Source organism: Melitaea cinxia, chromosome 15, assembly GCF_905220565.1.
Source record: "Melitaea cinxia chromosome 15, ilMelCinx1.1, whole genome shotgun sequence".
In the NCBI taxonomy this organism is placed as follows: Eukaryota; Metazoa; Arthropoda; class Insecta; order Lepidoptera; family Nymphalidae; genus Melitaea; species Melitaea cinxia.
Genome location: NC_059408.1, coordinates 2,893,149 through 2,914,677, shown reverse-complemented (window position 1 = coordinate 2,914,677; position 21,529 = coordinate 2,893,149). Strand labels below are relative to the sequence as shown.

General features: G+C 35.9%; 1 protein-coding gene across 2 annotated transcripts; it reads left to right on the top strand.

The window, feature by feature from the left end:
- Positions 1–7,070: 7,070 nt before the first annotated feature.
- LOC123660299 (lysozyme-like) lies at positions 7,071–20,538 on the top strand. Of its 2 annotated transcripts, none has more exons than XM_045595402.1 (5): positions 7,071–7,090; positions 12,965–13,054; positions 13,286–13,465; positions 14,377–14,450; positions 20,341–20,538. In XM_045595402.1, exons 2-5 carry the CDS (start codon positions 12,982–12,984, stop codon positions 20,485–20,487), a joined length of 474 nt encoding a protein of 157 aa, XP_045451358.1. In that variant the 5' UTR covers positions 7,071–7,090; positions 12,965–12,981; the 3' UTR covers positions 20,488–20,538. The 2 variants fall into 2 exon arrangements, with proteins under 2 accessions (XP_045451358.1, XP_045451357.1); XM_045595401.1 differs by lacking the exon at positions 7,071–7,090 and adding an exon at positions 12,678–12,749.
- The last annotated feature ends 991 nt before the right edge of the window (positions 20,539–21,529 follow it).

Genomic DNA, 21,529 nt, shown 5'->3' with positions numbered 1-21,529 from the left:
TTTAAACCTCTACATTCACCTAATAAAAAAAAAAAAAAAAAAAAAAAAACTGAACTTCTTTATTGATTTACATTCATATTTTTACAACTCTAATTGGGTGAATCTTTACAAAACAGATCATCCATGTATGTTAAATTTAAACTCCCAAATTTCTTGTCTTTTGCTTCAATTATTTTAATAATAAGGTAATAATGAATCAGTTAATTCAGCTTACAAGTTACATATGAACCAAAAATGATGATAAAAAATATGTCCTCCAAAGTATAGTCGAATTATAAACCTCCTCCTTTTTGAGTGCAGTTGCAATAACACGAAGCAAAAACATATAAACGTTTCACAGCTTTAATGTGTAAATCATTATAAAATATTTTGATCTGAAATATCTATATATTTTACGTGAAGCAACAATGTTGTACTCCTTTTTGAAAAAATTGCGCGGACGGAGGAGTATGAAATTTCGCACACATAGTTTATATAGCAAAAAGTAAAGAATGCTAATATTTTTTTAGAATTATACATAAATATACATTCAATCAATTTAAAAAAAAACATTACACACACTACCATGTATTTGACACACACACACGCAATATGCGTGTGTGTCTACTCTTTTGTTTATTATTATAGAAGTATAGTCTTTGACAACAGAAACTTAATAATGTTCAAACTTATGATTTAAATTAATTATGGTCGAATCAAGACCATTGGGCGATAACTAGTAGTATAATTAAAAAGCATCTGTAGGTAAACTAATGTGCTTATGCATATGTAAACGCAGACTTTAATTAAAAAAGGAACCCTGAACGTTTCAGCGTTGTAAAACGAACTTTTTAATATTTCACGACTTTTAATTAATTTCCATCCACACTCTTGTTTATTTTGTAAACAATTGGATCTCCGCCATCTATGCCCTGTTATAGCCCGCGGCGTAATAACCAACCGACCAATTGCCTATTAACAAAGATTGGGAATTTTATAATTTAAAACGTAAATTTCTTATTATTTTTAGTAACGCTTTGTTTTCTTTATAAATACAAACATACTAAACATAACGTGGATTATTAAACCTGAGGAAAATGGCTACTGAAGTCGGGCTCATCAGCCAATAACTTGCTGAAAAATTTTGAACAGCGTTAATGAGAAAGTACCTTAACTTTATGGAAAATTACAAGCATTACATTACCTCAAGTAGTGCAGTCAAATAGCCTTCCTGTGATGAATAAGGTATCCCGAGCGTCTTTGTGTTTGCTCCCTCGCGGAGTTAGTATTGGCAGAATAATTTTGTATATTGCACTCATTTAAAAAGATAGTGTCAAATAAACATATAACAAAGTGCCTTTTCTTGTATAAGCACAATATATTTACAGCAGTAAATTGAATTCGCGATAGGATGAAAGTTAATTTAAAAAAGGGCCGGCACAAAGGTCTTGCACAAAGTACATTATAAATCTTTACAAACCATTACCACAGACGTTATAACATAATATGATATCATTACACGTTTTTATGAAGATAATCTTGTAATTTAAGTCACAATATTTTTCAAGTTATAGGCCGTACGTTTTCTGTAATCATGCGTTACGGAAAATTTAAGATTATGAAAAAACGTATTTTGATATAAATAACTTCTTTTCATCTACATTATATAAATTATTATTACAATACAATACAAATATACTTTATTGTAAAACCAGAAACAATACATGTAATATAAAATATGCAAAAAAAAACAAAGAAAAGAAATGTGTAAAAAAGGCGGTCTTATCGCTAAAGAGCGATCTCTTCCAGTCGATTAGGAAAGGACATGAAAAAAAATAAAGAATAAAGCGGTATAGAGGATTATTAGTGTTCTATGAGAGGAAATATCTGATACCATAAATAGTATTATTCATAAATAATATACGTCTGTGTTTTATGTTCTATTATAATAGTATTTCATTGTTATACAGTTAGAATATCATCAAACACCTGAAAACAGTGTTGTACTAAAGCCACAACATTAGACTAACTAGTGTTCGCCCAGTGGTCGAAATTCGCCCATAATTGATTTAAATTATAAGTTTAAACAAAAGAGTATATATATGTGTGTGTCAAATAAATGGTAGTGTATGTAATTTTTTTCATTGATTTAATGTATTTTTTATGTATAATTTTTTCCTTCTTTATACAAACTATAAGTGTGCGAAACTTCATACTCTTCCGACTGCGCAATTTTCGAAAAAGGGGTACAAAGTTTTTGCTTTACGTATTAATATATATATAGATTACCTCTACTTAGGATCTTAAATGTTCCAAGTATAAATGGAAAAGTCATGTGATTTTAAATATAATACCATTCATTTTTTATATCTTTCTCACGTAGACCTTTTGATAATTTTAGTTCCTCGAACGGACCTACACTGCTAACACTTATCTTAAGATTCCAAAAAATGGCGTCTCAGAGAGGATATTAAATTTTTTGAGACTAACTAAATGTAGAAAATAATTGCTTTGACTGATTCAGCCTGTAAGATCCCACTACTAGGCATAGGCCTCTTTCTCCATGTAAGAGAAGAATCAGAGCTTAATCCACCTTGCTGCTTTACTTCACTGCACACTGGTTGTTGGATAAGTTCCCTTCTGTGAGTAACGATCGCTATCAGGTGCCAAAACAGGGATCATTCCTTTTGCTATGTAAATTAGTAATCTCTGTAACACTCTGGACTGTAAGCAGTTTTTAAACTAAGCAATGTAAGTTACCTCAAACTGGTGTTTATATCACATGTTCGAATATTCGAGCCAACTTTCTCGAGCCCAAGAGACGCGTCCTTGTTAACATTAGCTGTCCGTTGAGATTGTAAGTCGGTGAATAGGAGTGTAAACATTTATCTATCACATATATGAGAGACATTTAATGTGTGTTGAAACCACTCACAAGGCTTGAATTACCTACTATAATATGTTATATGTATATGTATAAATAAATAAATAACAAAAAGTTTGTGTGCATCTCCGACGTACGATTGGAATTTACTCCTTCAGATCGTCTAAATAGGCACATAATTGTGTTCGCAGGCAAACGAAGAAAAACCGACTTCAATTATATCGGCAAGTAATACAACGTAGGTAGACAAAAAAAATGTCAAGTAAATACGCATTATCAAAGATTACTCCAAAAGTTGTAATCTCGATGAAATTTAAATATGACCACATGATAAACATCGGCTTTCGATTAAATTAATCATCATTACAACCTATACAGTCCACTGCATACATAGGCCTCCACAAATTTACGCCAAAAATAACGTGAGCTCATGTGTTTTGCCCATAGTCACCACGCTGGGCAGGCGGGCTGGTGACCGCAGGGCTGGCTTTGTCGCACCGATGACGCTGCTGCCCGTCTTCGGCCTGTGTATTTCAAAGCCAGCAGTTGGATGGTTATCCCGCCACCGGTCGGCTTTTTAAATTCCAAGGTGGTAGGAGAACTGTGTTATCCCTTATTCGCCTCTTACGACACCCACGAGAAGAGAGGGGGTGGCTATATTCTTTAGTACCGTAGCCACACAGTACGATTAGATTAAAAATCATCAAAATCGGTACACCCAGTAAAAAGTTATGCGGATTTCCGAGAGTTTCCCTCGATTTCTCTGGAATCCCATCATCAGATCCTGGTTTCCTTATCAGGGTACTAAACTAGGGATATCTTCTTTCCAAAAAAAAAGAATGATCGAAATCGGTCTATAAACGACGGAGTTATCCCCGAACATACATTAAAAAAAAAAACTTATATACGGTTGAATTGAGTACCTTCCTCCTTTTTTTGAAGTCGGTTAAAAAAGGCTTACTATTCTAAGAAAGGGATTAATACCATATCAAATGGTAAATAAACAAATCAATTAATGTCATCTATCGATAGATGGCGTTAAGAAAAACGTAACGAGGTCATTTGTTCACTAGATTTTACTCCTCATATTTTTTCCGTACCGGGGGCCTTATATGAAAAGCGATCTCGACTCGCACTCAACGGCCACCATTAGGAACTCCTCCAGGGTCGGTTCGGAAACACACGCAATACACAAACACAAACGCCCAGACCATGGCCAACATCTGTGTAGCCAATACAAATGTTTGACATTGTATAAATTATAATTAAAAAATTAATATTCCTTTATAAAATTAAAAATTAACGTCTGTAATGAATATCTGGATATGAAATACAGGTCGTTGAATCAATTGATTGCAATTGTTTCTGTGGTCCATCAAACGCTTATTAGCAGAGCGCTCTGACCAACATGTAAAGAGGTTTGATTGGCTGACGATTTCATGGGATTGATTTGTTACGTAGCTTGCAAAAGCGATAGTAGGAATTACACAATAATTCTGGTTCAATAATCCAAAACCCACTAACAATTTTATGATAATACTAAAAGCAGCTGCTAATTTTTGCATTGAAATAACCAACGAAATTTAATACATTTATACTGAAATTTTCTTAACAAAAAAGTGTGTTTAAAATTGAATTGTCATATTTTTTGCATTAAATTTTCTGTGATCGTGAAGTTTTACTGATATCTCAAAAATATATAGAGTCCTAGACCGCAATAGGGAGTCTAATCTTGTGCAAGCAGAATAAAACAGAAAGACAGACAATAAACTTTTGACTGGAGTATCGATTATAAATGTTCTATCTTCATCTTATCTTCAAAGCTTTATCATCAAAGTATGCAAGAAGCTATTTTATTATAATAATTAATAATTTAAAATAGATTATTTTAGTTATAGTTTTATTCAGTATTCATCAAACCTGCCCCATATGAAACGGTATTAAACCTTGAGGCTGTATACTATGGAATGAAGAACATCATTAATCAACAAGTTCATTATCAATAAACATAACTGAAAACCATCTGAAGAGCGACAGTGTCGTAAATTATTCTGAAACACACAGCATTGCGTTCTCTCATTAGTGCGACCCACAAAATATAATGAGACACTCTTTCAAGTGGAAATTTCAAATTATTTAAATTATACTGGATTATTTCAATATATATATATATTTTGGTTTAAGTAAAATATTTTTAGAAATTTTGTCACTTTTGAATTCTAAGTTATAGTTTTGTTTCATCTTGAAACGACTTAAAGCTATACTTCAAAGGTAAGAGGTTCTCAATTCGATTGTATTTTTAGGTGTAACTTCTTCGTTCTTACTAGCGATTATGATATTTCTTTTTTTATTCGAAAATTAAAATTAAAAATTTAAATTGTAACTTCTTTGTTCTTACTGGCGATTATGATATTTCGTTATTTAATCGAAAATTGATTTTCGTCATGTGGTTTAAATTTGGAGCAATATCTAGAGTACTTTTTGAGTTATCTGTGCGTAAAATTCGTATTAAATTGACTCCGACTACGCAGATAAAATATGATCGTGGTGATGTAAATTGGTGTCAGTTTTTTTCTTTGTGTTTTTTTTTTTTGTATATGTGTGTGTGTACTCATATTTACCCAAGTCTTGGGACGAGAATCAAATACAATACCTGTGGCGGAATCTAGAGTTGCTGCTAACTATGTCAGTCAAATAACAAATATGTTAATAATATTAGTAGGTGCGTAAATATGTATTTATATAAACCATTATTCATCACTTGTCTTGTTAGATTTATCTAAAGATTTTTCCTCATCCAAACTATACATGCAGAAATATAATTTACCGCATACTATACCCGTTGTTCACACACGCTAAGGTCAAATATACATAAGTGTATATATTATGTTTTTTTTTTTTGTAAGACGATAGATTTATTTCAAATTAAAACTATATAATTAATCATTATTTATACTTAACTAGAGACCCGCCCCGGCTTCGTACGGGTGCAAAAACTATCAGTGTTCCTTACTATATTATGCATGTAATATATATAAACATTTCTCTGGAATCACTCTATTTACCAAAAACAAACCGCATCGAAATCCGTTGCGTAGGTTTAAAGATCTAAGCATTCAGACAGCGAGAAGCGACTTGGTTTTATACTATGCAGTGACGAATAAAATATTACGTATCAAAAAACTTAAATCTTAATTAAGTCAAGCCCACCTGTGGCTGTTTGATATTTTATAACTGCAATGTTGACTGCTATTTAACAGGACACAGGACACAGGACATGAGCGTTTTTTTTTGTTTCATAACTTTCTAATCGATATCATCATCAATATTTTATAATGTAACGTATTTTAATGAAAATTTGTTGGCATACGCAATGTGGGACGCCCATCGCTCGTCCCGCTGGACTGACGATCTACGAGTACGTCAGATCGCTGGTGGAGACTGAATGAAGACGGTGGAGAACCGAAATGTTTGGAGTGATCTAACCGACTGCGTGCGCTGCGTAAACAGTTACTTTCGCAAAAATCATGTATGACAGAATTGTTCATATTCCACGCGGATGAAGTCGCAGGCAAAAGCTAGTCGATTTATAAAAATATAACAGTAATAATAAAAAAAATGAAAGAATATTGTATACATATAAATAACGATTCCAGAGTGCTTTTGTAGCCTATTTGAATATAGAAAAAAGTTAAACCGTAATAAAACTAGGTTTTCGTCCGCGACTTGCACGCGTGAATTTATTACCTTTTCTACTTTCTGTCATTATAATGCAATCCTTTTATACTCAATGATAACGTAGCATTCAAGTGTAAAATCAAATTCAAACAAATTTGAAATCAAATCTTATAATATTAGAACATAAAGGAACAACAAAAGCCTTGTGTAAAATAACTCTTATTACTCGTTCATCTGAACGAAACCTGATTTATAATTACAATAAAATCAAAATGTCTCAAGTTACAAGCAGTCGCAGATCATGATTGTGAGTGAAGCGTTGCATGTCTTTGGCATTTAAAAATGTGTTGATTTGATTTTAAATATACTTTATTGTGACGTGTGTTAATATGATTATATTATTGACGTGTGTTATAATTGTTTAAACTAGTGATCGCCCAGTCGACCATAATTAATTAGTCTATAATCTGAAATCTATTCTCAATTTGACCACATTTACTATAAATAAAAAAGTTTATATATGCGTGTGTGTGTCAAGTACACGACAGTGTGAGTAATATTTTATTTATTGATTAAATGTATTTTGTATGCATAATTAAAATTAAAATTCAGCACTCTTTCTCTATATAAACTATAAGTATGCGAAATTTCATACTCGTCGGTTCGCGCTTTTTTCGTAAATAATACATAGTTTTTACTTCATGTATTAATATGTAGAAGATAATATAATTATAAATTACGTAATTGTACGTTTTTGTGGTTTGTTTGTGTGACCATTGTACTGGGTAAGAGATCCTTGATGAATTATGATTAAAAGTCACGTTACAAATTTTTATATTATTTATTTCTTAAGCTTGCGATGATTAAAATAAATTTTAGAATTAAAATTTACAATTTTGACTTTATTACAATATTAACAAAAAAATCTAAAATGTTGATACATTATAAAAATGTGATTATAGTTAATAACTTATCAAGTTTTAAGCTTTTACCAAAAAATTAATTCAGAATTCATAATAAAGCTAATATTTTCATTCGCTCGCTTCAACCTGTTATATCCCACTGCTGGACATAAGCCTCTTTAACCTTATAGGAGAAGGATCAGAGCTTAATCCGCCACGATGTTCCAATACGGGTTGGCAGATATATATACTATGAGTAACGATCACTATCAGGTGTACATGATGACAACCGGGACGGCTTAACGTGCTCTCTGAGGCACGGTGGGGAGACCCACAAGGACTGCACAAACACCCAGACCACGGCAAACATCTGTATAACAAATTTTACACGTGTGGGGATCGAACTTACAACAGTCACAAACCAGTGCTGTGACCGTTGCGCCAAAAGCTAATTTTCATATAATATGTATAGTACTAATAATTATTAACATTTGGCATTTATTATACATATTTACAATTCACAACTTAAGAACTAAATATTTACAGATAGTTTTGGTATAAATCATGTCCGCGTGGAATTGTGCCAAGAATGCTGGCAGCATTTCCCCGTTGAATCGCTATGCCGATTTTCTGGGCAAAAAATGCACCAGCCCTCTTGTCACCAGTGGAGGCAATAAGGCGAGGTGTTATCTCATTTAAAAAATTTTTAGCACTGCTACTCCAAGGTCCAAGTGTTTCGACTGCAAACGGCACAAAGATGTAATTTGGAATTAGTGACGAATATTTGTGCCGTTTAGTCGTTTCAGCTTTTTCCGCTGCGGCTCCCGCTTTTAAGGCTGTTTCCCTGACATGAGACGGAGCAAGTGTGTCAACGCAGGTTGCGTCCCACAAAAGCGCCCGTCCCCTTTCCCAGGGAACCAACGTCAATCCATCAGGTCTCTTGCCATCATTGCGACTAATTCCAGTTGGCTCGATAAGAGCAGGAACGTCGATGGTGGCAAGAGCCCTTTTTATGGTATCGTTTAGGGAACCGTGGCGGGAAAACCTACCTGAACTCTTGTTACAGGAAAGGCCGTGTAGTCCGAAAGAATCGACCTCTTTTCCGCACGGACATCTGTGTTCAAAGCACAGTGGAGCTCCCAACTGGAGACCGAGAGCAATTCTAAAACTTTCATTGTCTAAAAGTGTCCCAAGATTTTTTGACGGCATTGCGTGTAACCAGTGACCTGACTCTTTATTTGACACAGCTAGAAGCCTGGCACGGTTTTTGTCACTTGTAAGATTTTGCGTCAAACTTATATGAGTATTGTGAACTATTGGTATATCCCAAAGTTTTTGTTTTGTAACGTCCTTCGGGATATCGCCATTAGGACACATTAACTTCCAGTTTTCTATTGCATCTGTAGCATCTGTAATTTGGACTGAATTAGATTTTAAGATGTCAGAACATAAACCCTTGATACTATGCACAGAAGCAAGAAACGCAGGAAGAGCGACACTAGAAATTTTTCTCACGCCGATGCCACCATCTCTAATTGGTAAAGTAGCTATGGGTCCATGAATTTTCATCAAAAGATAAATTTAGAATTTTTTCTAATGAATTTTTTAAAGTGGCATCAAATTTTTCGGTCATTCCAGGAAATTTCCAAATTGGGCTTGCGCGTAAAATATATATTAATTTTGGGACAAATAGACAATATTTTAATATAGTGTAGGCAATATGAGAATTTAGAGTGCCCAATTTGTCAGTGTTTTCAACAAATATTTTAATTTTATTATCCAAAATTGGCTGTATGCCTTCATCAAAAAGCGGTGCACCTAGACGACAAAGTGTACTTCTTTGAAGTATTTTTAAATTAGGAGCAATTTTATTAAATAATTCCGTTGCCAAATTAATTTTGGAAAGTGATAGAATATCTGTGAAGAAAATTTCACATTTTGAAAAAATTAATTTGAGACCAATTTTATCAAACTCGTTTTTAATTTTAATTAAGTCTTCAACGACATCGTCCACTTTACCTCCTATGGTTCCATCATCTAGGTACCATATGTTCAATTTTGATTTTAAATTTGAGATACATTTGTGGATACCTAGACTAAAAAGAGCCGGACCTAGTAGGTCTCCTTGCTGAACGCCGACATTAGAAAAAATTGTATTTTCGCGAAAAAGTAGTTTAGATAATTTACCTTGTTAACTAAATATTAATTCCACTGGTCTATAATACAATTTTTGTAACATTAGCATTTATTTTATTTATTTATTTATTTACATTAAATTAATCAGTATGGATTTACCACTTACACTAATTAACATTTCAAATAAGTCACATTAATTAATATTTCGAAAAACGCACAAGTTACATTAATTAATCATAATAATAAGCATAAAAACAAACCAAAGAAAAAACAAAAAAGAACAAATAAATATTAATAGTAAAAATTTTTTCTTCTTCAGAAACTAAAGTCGTTCTTCGTATAATAATATTATCTACGAGACTTCAATTATTTCATTAAAGCAATTTTTTGATCTTTATAGTAATACAGAATAGCTATGGAATTTACTTTTCGTTTATTCCTGTCAAAATCGATACATGTACTCCAAACCTATAGTGATCATATTAACTATTATTATGACGTAACTTAGATTTTAATGTGCTTTTAAACTACCTACTAGCCTATTTGAATAATTAAATTTTTAATTGTACCATTGAGGTAGGAAATAAAGCTTATACTTCTCAAAATTAGGAGCAGCTAGACTGGGAATGTATCTCAATCTTACAGAATATCACCGCTAAATAATTCAGCTGTCAAGACTCTCTTTTATACTAATAGAGATTTAATGAAAGTGAGGTATTTAGCTTTTTTAAGAGACTTTTTCAATTAAACCGTTTTTTTTTTGTATGTTACTTGGTAATTTTTTAGTGTTTGTACTTATTTTAAAGATTATTTTTTTAATCGAAAGTTATGCTTGTTCTGTGGTTGGCACCACATACGTAGGTATATACTATTTTTCGTCAACGTAGGTAACGTAGTATTACTTTTCGATGACAATTGAATTCGATTATTTTGTCGTTCGCGAGAAAATTGTTATAATTCAAGTTGAAATCGCTATAAAATTTTATTTGAAAATAAAAAAAAATAAATTAAAAATAAATGCATTAAGGAATGCGGTTTAATATCTGTTGGTAGTTTTTTTTTACCGGTCTAAGTGACCTTTATAATAACGTATTTAAGTATTTAAAATTAGTTTATTTTTGGTCATTGTTTTTTTTTTATTTTTTTAATGATTATTGTATACTTTTACTGGATAAGGATTTTATGATATGTGTTGTCAATGTGTTTTTGTAAATTATTAAACTTAACAACCGCTCTGGTATAGCGTTACGTATGCCATGTACGCGTTTAAATGCCAGCGGTTTGCAGGTTTGGTTTCTACTTGGGATGGATATTTGTATTTGTACAAATATTTGTTTTCCTTTCCTTTTCTTTCTCCCCACCGTACCTCGAAGAGCACGTTAAGCAGGTTTCGGTTGTTATCGTCGACACGTGATAGCGATCGTTACTAATAGTAGGGAATATATCCACCATCTACAGTGGAGTAAATCAAGCTTCGAGCCTTCTCCTACATGGAAAAAGAGGCCTATGCCCAGCCTACTTATTTTTAATGATCGAATCTTTTTCATTACATTATAGTTCTAGAAACGTTAAGAGACTACTTCTAGCAAACCGAGTTGTATATTTATTTGACGAGGCTTAGCGCAGCGTTCACGGCGCTGCACTGTAGAATATGGCTGAACAAAGGCATATCATAAATCAGTTTTACCAATGTCAGAAATAGGCTACTTTATTAATTTTAATTAATAGTTTGATAGCCAGACTTTAAACTTATAAGAATTAAGTATTTTTTTGGCGTAAATGAATTGTTTTACATGAAGTAATGTTATCGTTTTACTAATGAGAAAATTCAATTTCATTGTTTACAATTTTTTAACGTAACATATCCATACTGAACCATTCATAATTATTATTCAATACCAGCTGTGCCCGCGACTTCGTCCGCGTGAAATAATGTCATATTTGTTCATATCGACTCAACAGCTTATAAAATAAGTCTCAAACTTGTAGCTCTAAAAATGACGATAACTTGATAAAAAATTTTATTCATCCCCATTTTTAACCCCTTACACCCCTTTTTTCGCATTAAAAAGTAGCCTATGTCCTTCATTTAAATACAAACAGACAGACAGACAGACTGACGGACGGACGAACGGACGGACGGACGGACGGACAGACAGACAGACAGACAGACGAATAATCGAAACAAAAACACATTTAACTAAATTTGATACCTCTATCTATAATATTTACGAAGTTATAGATTTTTGATCCGAAAAGGATCCAAATATTCCACAGTGCGCTGGCTTGAGACTGTTGCGCTGGCGGTCGCGGTTTCAGTCGGCGCGCGCCCATCCACTGCAGTTCCGTCACGAACATGCCGTGCGCGCCCGACACGTGCAGCACGCGCTGGGGAGGGGGCATTACACTCACATTTACAAAGAAATGGACAATGTGCAGTTGCTGCCCACTGACAAAATAAGAAAGCTAACGAGCTAGAAGACACTTGCACTTAATCGTAACAATCCTTTGTTGCCCCAAGGCCTCTAATGTGGAGCCCCCTGCCAGTTTATTTTCCAAATAAATTTAACGGTTATTTTTAGTCACATTTTTTACCAATACATGAATCGCTTTATTTTTATTAATATATTTAAGAATTTACATGTTTAAATTACAGGTGAAAGTAAAACAGCAAAAAAATTTCAAAGGAAATTTGTTTACTATTGTTTACTCCTGGGATTTTAAAAGATTTTTCCCTGTATTGTAGGGATCCCTCTATTGTAGGGATCCCTCTTTTGTAGAAGCCCCGAGGCTGAAGCCCCGGATACCCTCCCCTTAATCTGCCCTTGTACTTAATAGCAGAATTCGTAGTAAAACATTTGCAAGTCATTAAATATACCCATAAAAAATACTGAAAATAATTTTTACAAGGATGAGTTACCTGCAAACTGAACGCTATATAGATGTCCACGGACCCGCTGAACATGGTCCCCACGCTCACGAACCTGCCATCATCTCGCACGGCAAGCGCGGTCAGAAACTCCATCACCATCACGGTTTTACGCAGCTCGCCGGTTTTGGGCTCCCAGAGCTTGACCAAGCCTTTTTGTTTGCCAGACCGAGCCAGTGGGTTTGCTATTGTGGACATTCTGTATTGGCCTTTCCTATCTTCGACGTCGCCGAATCTAGAAGTTATCATTTATTTTGGTTATATAAAGTAGGCATTCTATCATTCTACTGTTCTAAGATATCACCAATGACTAAGTCACCATTTTTTTTATCAATCCTGTTACTTGACTAGCTGAATTTGACACAATGTGCAATTGTTTCCAGACCCCCGATACAGGACGAAATCCTAGCTGTTGTGTGTGAGGCGTTTATTTATTTATATTTATTACAATTTCAGATCAACACTAGGACACCATGATTACAAGACTCTATAAAGCTCTGGTGACATGTTGTTTCCTCGCTGCGATCCTATGGACAAATACTACAGGTTATTATTGCAGCAGTTTCTACTTTCCGAATCGTTGGAAGCTTCACTTTTCACGGATAAATAATAAAACAAATAATTTTTTTGTAAAATGACGATTGAAAAATTGAAGCCTGCTTGAATGTCGTAATATTTTTTTTTTGTGATTTTGGTTATACATTTTTTATTGTTTTAACAAGTTCACCTTATGAATAGATAGATCAACAATAAACGTCTTGTTCTAACTTGTTACAGGTGTTTTTATACCAAATCTGACGGATTCGTGCTACCGCTGCCTCTGTCACGTGGCGACACGTTGTCAGACATCGCACGCATGCACCGCAGGCTACTGTGGACCCTTCAATATTTCGAAGCTCTACTGGATAGACGCTGGGAAAGCAACACTTCCCGAGGATGACCCGGAGAGAAATCATGGTGAGTTTGTGGTATGGTGATGGTGTCGCAGGTTCTATAAGATAAGGTAACCGCTTACCAATCAGGTAGGCCGTACTGGTTGCCACTCTATTCATATAAAATAGTCTGTTACTGTTGTGCTTTTTAATTTATTTCACCACTAGTTACATTACCGAGAAGTAACAGAGCACATATAATCACGCTACAATCCAAGAAGCGCAGTAGTAGTCAGGATTATTATCGCAAGTGAAGACGTGACGGATATCTAGTTATAGTGTTTCATTATAATGTTATTCGCATCGTAAAACAAGAACAGGTATAAAACTCTCATGACCTTGGCTATAATCACATTTATAAAATCCATCATTACGGTTCACGGATCATTATCCTGTCGTACTATATAGTCCTATTAATATAAGGAGACTAGTATTATAAAGCTGAAGAGTTTGTTTGATTGTTAAAACGCGCTAATCTTAGAAATTACTGGTTCGAATTGTTTTTTTTTTTTTTTGTGTTGAATAGTTAGTTAATAGTTCATTTAGGGAGGAAGGCTAATCATATTTTAGTACGCGGTTGTAACTGCTGGACGCAGCTGGTTAGTACAGCTAGCACAGTATTTAATATAGTACCGCAAAATAATATATTATATTACTATAGTACCGCACAATAATGTATTATATTACTATAGTTCCGCACAATAATGTATTATATTGCTATAGTACCGCACAATAATGTATTATATTGCTATAGTACCGCACAATAATGTATTGTATTACTATACTAGCTACTTCTCACGACTCGTGGCTCGCATATTCATAGTCAACCATAAATAGTTACAGAGATTACGCCGTGTAAGAGATAAAACCAAATATATCCAATTACTTAAAAATTAGATCATGATTGTTTTTTTAAACGGATTATTTCTGTTTTAGCTTGGGAAGACTGCGCACGAAGTTACCATTGCTCGAAGCGGATCATAGAAGGCTATTTACAGAAATTTGGTAAAGTAAGTTCATTTATATTTTCATATTTAGTATTTATTTACTGAAATATGTAAATAATTAATAAAATTTTATATTTAAATAATAAAATAAAAGCAAAAAAGTTATTAAAAGAGGTTCTGCGGTAAACAAATAACAATAGTTGAGCTTTTAAGTGCATTGCAAAGCGTGTCTAAGGGGGTCTATATACTTGTACACAGATAAATAAATGTCATAACTATTTTTTTTTTATCAATAATATTTGTTACACACTGCGAGGACTACGGGGTCTCTGGGCTACTGGCCAGGATTCAAAGTTCCCAGGGTTTCGAACACAACCACATCCTTCTAAGAATACCAATATATTTCAACGGAGCATTTATTCACATATAATAACTAAATTTATTATTTTAAAAGTTTTTATTGTATAACCAATTCATTTAAATTTTTAATTTTGAGTTTGTATAATAGCTGTCCTTGTTTGATGACGTTTGAGATAGTTTCGCACCTTCAAGGTCTGCGCCTTTAACTCGTGCCCCGGTTGCTAGGGCTTGGCTACGGCGTTGCCCCATGATATCGATATCAATGAAAAGGGTTTGTTGAAAGAACACCAAAAAATACTTAACGATATCACGCACTTGAATAAGGAATAAGATATTTTATTCTCAGTTGAGTACGATATAACACGATAGTGTAATAATTTGTTTATAAGTTAATAAATAATAAATAAAAAACTATAAGTAGTGCATTATTCAATATTAATAAATAGTTATAATGTATCAGTAAATTATTTAGTAATTCAATTATGATAAAAATATAAAATAAATTTTTACAGCACCAACTTTTAAGGTTTGAAAAACACTAGAAAAATAATATTTTTATTATTTTTAAACAATAAATATACAACGTAACATTTCTTTTGTGTTGAATTAAACATATGATACTTAAATTATCATAACGTACTGTTTAAATTGTTGTGTTATACAAAAGGGCGTTAAATGAATGATTCCCTCGAGGCAACAGGATGGTTAAGGCTGGCCCTTTTTATCTTAACCGACTTACATAATATTACGTACAATTCCCAGACTGAAATTTACTAGCTAGTTTTATCTAATATATAAAATTCTCGTTTCGCGATGTTTATAGTTAAACCCTTCCGAAACGGCTTGACTGATTCTCATGAAATTTTGCATATTGGGTAGCTCTGAGAATCGAACAACATCTATTTTTCATACCCCTAAGTTTTAAGGGGGGCAGGGATTACAAGGTTATTAAATTATTATGAAATTTTGTGTGCATATCGGGTAGGTCTGAGAATCGGCCAACATCTATTTTTCGTTTCCCTAAGTTAAAAAGGGGAGGGGGATTGAGAAGGTTAATAAAATATATGGCAAAACAACGTTTGGGGGGTCAGCTAGTCTAATATATAAAATTCTCGTGTCGCGGTGTTTATAGTTAAACTCCTCCGAAACGGCTTTACCGATTCTCATAAAATTTTGTGTGCATATTGGATAGCTCTGAGAATCGAACAACATCTATTTTTCATCCCCCTAAATGTTAAGGGTAGTCCACCCCTAAATATATTTTTTTAAATTTTAGATAAATTGTTTATTTTTTATTTTTGATTATGATTTGGCACTTTCACACTTCTACCACCAACCTTTATTTTTACCCTTCTACCACCAACCTTTATTTTTAATAGCGTTTAGCGGCAAGACAACGTTTGCCGAGTCAGCTAAGTAATATTATAATAATACACTATACATATATTAATTACATATATTTACTTTCCTCTGAGGTAGGTACCAGAAACATACCCTGTTCAAAATCTGAAGCAGCTCGAATGGGGATGTTCCAGTGTTGAGTAAAGAATGGGCAACCGGGCAATGAAAGAGCGGACGAATTGGCCAAAAAGGCGGCCCTTACTAAGAAAACAGCCCCTGACTACGATAAAGTACCTATATCGTACGTCAGACGGCTGATACGGGAAGAGACCGTCAGATTGTGGCAGGATAGATACAATTCTTCGGAAACTGGATCGGTTACGAAAATATTCCTACCAGATGCAAAGACCGCTTGCAAACTGGTAAGGAAATCGGCACTTACACCTGTCGACACACAGATTCTGACCGGCCACGGAGGATTTGCGGCGTATCTTCACAGATTCCATCTCCGAGACGGTCCTTCGTGTATTTGCGATCCGGATTGCGAGGAGACGATTCTACATATCATATTGGAATGCCCGAGATTTAGCAAAGAGAGACTGGATTTGGAAATAAAACTCCAGAAGAGACTAGAGCAATCTTCGCTCCACACCATCATGGAGAACGATGCCGAAAGGGCTGTCTTCCTCGCATTCGCAAGAAGCGCCGCATCAAGGGCTGCCAAAAGAAATGGCTCAACCGCTCTACCTCTAGCTGTGACATCCGTACCACAGACCACACACACAGTCACCGCAAATACAAATACAATTACACATACACAAACACAACAAACAGATCGGTCGACTACCGTGCCTGCCATTCAGTGCCCACAACCCCGAACGCTGCTGGGCCACATCACCCAGACCATCCGGTCTCCTCTGCTGAAGATTATACAGAGGAGGGCCAATCAAAACGCACCTCCGGAATCACCTGCTCCGAGCAAGACGATAGAGTCCCTACTTGGAGAAGGCAACCGTAGCGGAGAAGTGGGCATAAGCACCAAATGCATAGCCCTCTTCATGGACAATGAAGCGGAGAGATTGGGAGTAAGTTTCTGTCGCTTCGAGGGGCGGGATCGACTGGTGGTTTCCCCGGGGCTCGCCCTGCTGTTAAAAGGTAGCACATAAAAAACAAGCGTTAAAAAATCAAAGATCGATACGCTTGCGCAAAAATACGGGGACGACTCTACCTGCCGTCTGGTGCAATTGCACAATAAAGCGATAGTGCTATTCGAGTGGGGGGAGAAGTCAGCCTTTGCGCAGGCCAGCTCGTGGCTGCAACAGCTGGGTGAATCCTCCGGGGGTGTCCCTGGAAAAATCAGCGTGGACTCTATGAGAGTTGGTTACGATAGAGGTGGCGTATCGGATAGATACGGCTGCCTACTAGCGTCAAGACACCACCAAATCATAGCCTATGAGGACAGGGGGGAGGATCTGGGCTACTTAAAGCCCAGATCACAACCACTTTCACCCCCTGCATGGCCGACTCTCGAGGAGACTGCTCTCAGTGGCTCGGAGCGACTGCAACAAAAGGCTGAGGCGAAAAAGATAATGGAGGGACGACGCGACCCCGAAGACAATACTCAAAAGGCGAAGCCCCGACTGGTGGCGATAGCAAAGTTCGTCCAGGCTACCATCTCCCCCAAAAGAGGTAAACGACTGTCCCACCTTTCCCCAAAATTGGCGGAAACGAGTGAGCTGCAAATGAAAGCAATAAGCAGATTTACCAAGGACGAAAGTCCGAGGTACTCTCAAGCACCATCAGCCACTCGAACGAGGGCCGACATGGGGCAAGTAACACCACCCAGACTTCGACCAGCATCCACACCACTACAGCATGCGGAAAATGCACTGATCGAGTTCCTGGCCATAACAAATGCTAACCGCGAGGTAAGCCTGGCCATATGCAAGAAAATCATGCAGACCTACCAGTACAACCATGAAAAGTTGCTGGAGGTGGAACTCGAAGAAGCCGAAGCAGCCATTTATAATAACGACACCCGGCAAGTCCTCAAGGGCAACATGTCGGGAAGATATATGGCTGCATACAACATCACGTCAGGCTTCGTGGACGTAGTCGAGGACGAGGGACAGAACGACGAAATTCAGACCTTTCACACACCGAAAGGGGACCCGTTGGTGGTGGTGGCCAAGTGCACTAGAGTGATGCTGGGTGATAGGGTGCTCGGGATGGCTAAAACCATCATGAGTGACCCGGACGCCGAAGGCGCTTTCGGGGCTTGGAGGCTACCGCAACTGAGATGGACAAACGGGGTACCCGGATGCGGCAAGACAACTCACATAGTCAGGAACTTCGATGAGGACGGCGAAGTCGTAGTCACAACCACGATCGAGGCAGCGAAAGATCTTAAAGAGAAGTTGGCGCACCGCTATGGCAATAAGGCCAAAACGAAGGTGCGCACAATGGCGTCCATACTGGCAAATGGTTTTCGTGAGGGCGTTAAGATAAGCCGATTAACGGTAGACGAAGCCCTTATGAACCATTTCGGAGCCATAGTCATGGCTGCCCGGCTATCGGCAGCAGAAGAGGTGGTCCTCATCGGAGACGTAAACCAGCTGCCGTACATCGACAGGGAAAACCTGTTCGAGATGCGGTACAGCAGACCTTACCTGACAGTAGGCATCTCATGCGAGCTGTACTGCACGCATCGAAACCCAAAAGACGTTGCTTTCGCCATCAGTGAGGTGTACGACGGGATCTACAGCTCGAGCCCGATCATCCACTCGTTGCGCATAGAAGGATTCACCGACTCACGAATACCAGCAGAACAGGACCGGACCCTGTACCTGACTTTCACGCAAGAGGAGAAGAAGGCGTTGATAGGTCGGGGATACGGAGCTGGGGAGGGGTCGAGAATTCTGACCATTCATGAGGCGCAGGGACAGACGAGTGAAAACGTCATTGTTATCCAGACGAGGGCGGAGAGGCTTCGAATCCATGATAGTGTCTCGCACGCGGTGGTCGCGGTGACTAGACACACTAACACCTGTGTCTATTACACCGACGACAAGGACGACGCAATTGGCTACTTCGTCAGAAGGGCGGTGGAGGCTAACCGTAGGCAGATTCTCGAGCACAGCCTCAAAATGGCGATCCATAATAGGGATGTGCTCGCGAAACTGGCGGCGGGCGCTGGTTTAGAAAAATGAGAGTGGCCGTCGACAATGCGGTAAATTAACAATGTAAATTATAAAGCATGTAGTGCATTATAAAATTAATGGAGCATGTAAGAAAAAAAAAAAAAAAAAAATTACGTAAGTGATTATTCTAGTAATTGTTATTTAATTTAATTCTAATAATTATTCTAATTATTATTATTATATAATTATATATATATCTCTCACGGTCAGTTCTGGACTCACTACGAAATAGAGAAAATAAGCTTTAGTTCGTAATTCGAATGCAATGTTGAAAATAATACGCCTCAATACTTGAAAATTAAAATTTAAATAAAAAAAAAGGCATGGGCACTCAAGAGCCTATGGATGTTAAAATTTAAATAAAAAAAAAAAAAAAGTGTTGAGTAAAGTAACCAGAGATCCTGGTATTAAGAGTTAGGTCGGCAACACATGAACAACATTTGAAACATGCATAAATAAACTCTTTTTTTTTTGTCTTTTGTGATTGAAATATGATAATGTTAAGTTTTCATTTTATAAGTATGAATATGGAAGAGCGGGACATCCTGACACAGGTAAAACATTTACTTAAAAGGATGTCCCAACAACGGTATCGTGTATGTAAACGTTGTTTCTTAATACAAATACCAACAATAATTTAAAAAATTGCGTTTACGTATCAATTTGAAGTTACTTGTAATTTTGTATCTGTAATCAAAAGCATATTGTCCATATATGCTATCACATTTTACGAGTATGTACGAGTATTTGTATTGTTATAATATAAAGTGACTTGCAGCCGAAATGGTAACTAAAATTTATTTAGACATTTCGAAATGGATATTGCATAGAACTAGTGTGTTTATTATACACGTTTTACTTTTGTAGTCAGCACTTGACTGATTTCGAGCTCTTTATAGCTCACGACTTCTCTCCGCTTTGATGGATAAGACTGCCCGCTTCACAGCACATCTATCGTCTCCGCTTTGACGGAAACTGGACTTAACTGTTTGCCCGACCTTTTAGGAAATTTAGCTAATTCTATTATAAATATGAAATAACTATTTTTCTAGGACTGTAACAGTGATGGCGTCACGAATTGCTATGACTACATGATGATCAATGGCAACGGTGGCTATGGATGCACGCAGCCGCTCAACCGCTCAGCGAACGGGAGAAAATGGCTGGAACGATTTGAAGAGTGCCGACATTCTCTTTAAATATAACAGGATCAAACCTATATTTTGTATTTAGTATAGTTATTTTTCTACTGCAATGGTTTAATTTGATATTGTATATTAATACTTGTATAACTGGTTTCGTTACTTACTAAAATGAATTATACAAAGCTCTTAGTATGCGTACCCGGCCAAGTTAAAAACAATAAAATTGAAGTGTCTGTTTGTATAATTAAAATAAACGCTTGTACTAATGCATATGGATGCACATATACCAAAATAACATTTTTTTATAATTTTTGTCTGTCTGTCTGTCTGTTTTTTCTGGTTAATCTCTGAAACGACTGGAAAAATTTTGTTCTATTCTATTCTATTTTATTCTATTCCATTTCATTCCATTCCATTCTATTCCAGTATATTCTATCTGTTCTGTTCCATTCTGTCGTATTCGATTTTCTAATCGATTTTATATCCAATTTTGTAATTTGACTTTGACTGGATTCTTCTGTTCTGTTCTGTTCTATTGTATTATATTTTATACTGTGTGTGTTTTTGTAATATAGCATTGACTTTCTCTAGTAGATAGGGTGTAAGGGTTATAAGGAGTAACTTAAGCTACGTTTATATTAGAAACTTCTTTATTTTATAACTGCGCTATTCCGTTCTATTCCGTTCTGTTCTGTTCTATTCTATTCTACTCTGTTCTGTTCTGTTCTATTCTACTCTGTTCTGTTCTGTTCTATTCTACTCTGTTCTGTTCTGTTCTATTCTGTCCTGTTCTATTCTGTTCTATTCTGTTCTATTCTGTTCTATTCTGTTCTATTCTGTTCTGTTCTGTTCTGTTCTGTTCTGTTCTGTTCAGTTCTATTCTGTTCTGTTCTATTCTGTTCTATTCTGTTCTATTCTGTTCTATTCTGTTCTATTCTGTTCTATTCTGTTCTATTCTGTTCTATTCTGTTCTATTCTGTTCTATTCTATTCTGTTCTATTCTGTTCTATTCTGTCTATTCTGTTCTGTTCTGTTCTATTCGGTTCTATTCGGTTCTATTCTGTTCTGTTCTGTTCTATTCTGTTCTGTTCTGTTC

Bases quoted from the DNA above. Each gene is read 5' to 3' on its own strand.
- LOC123660299 (XM_045595402.1), top strand. From the start codon at position 12,982: ATGATTACAAGACTCTATAAAGCTCTGGTGACATGTTGTTTCCTCGCT. The intron at 13,466-14,376 runs GTGAGTTTGTGG...TTTCTGTTTTAG, and splicing joins TGACCCGGAGAGAAATCATG to CTTGGGAAGACTGCGCACGA. The intron at 14,451-20,340 runs GTAAGTTCATTT...CTATTTTTCTAG, and splicing joins ATTTACAGAAATTTGGTAAA to GACTGTAACAGTGATGGCGT.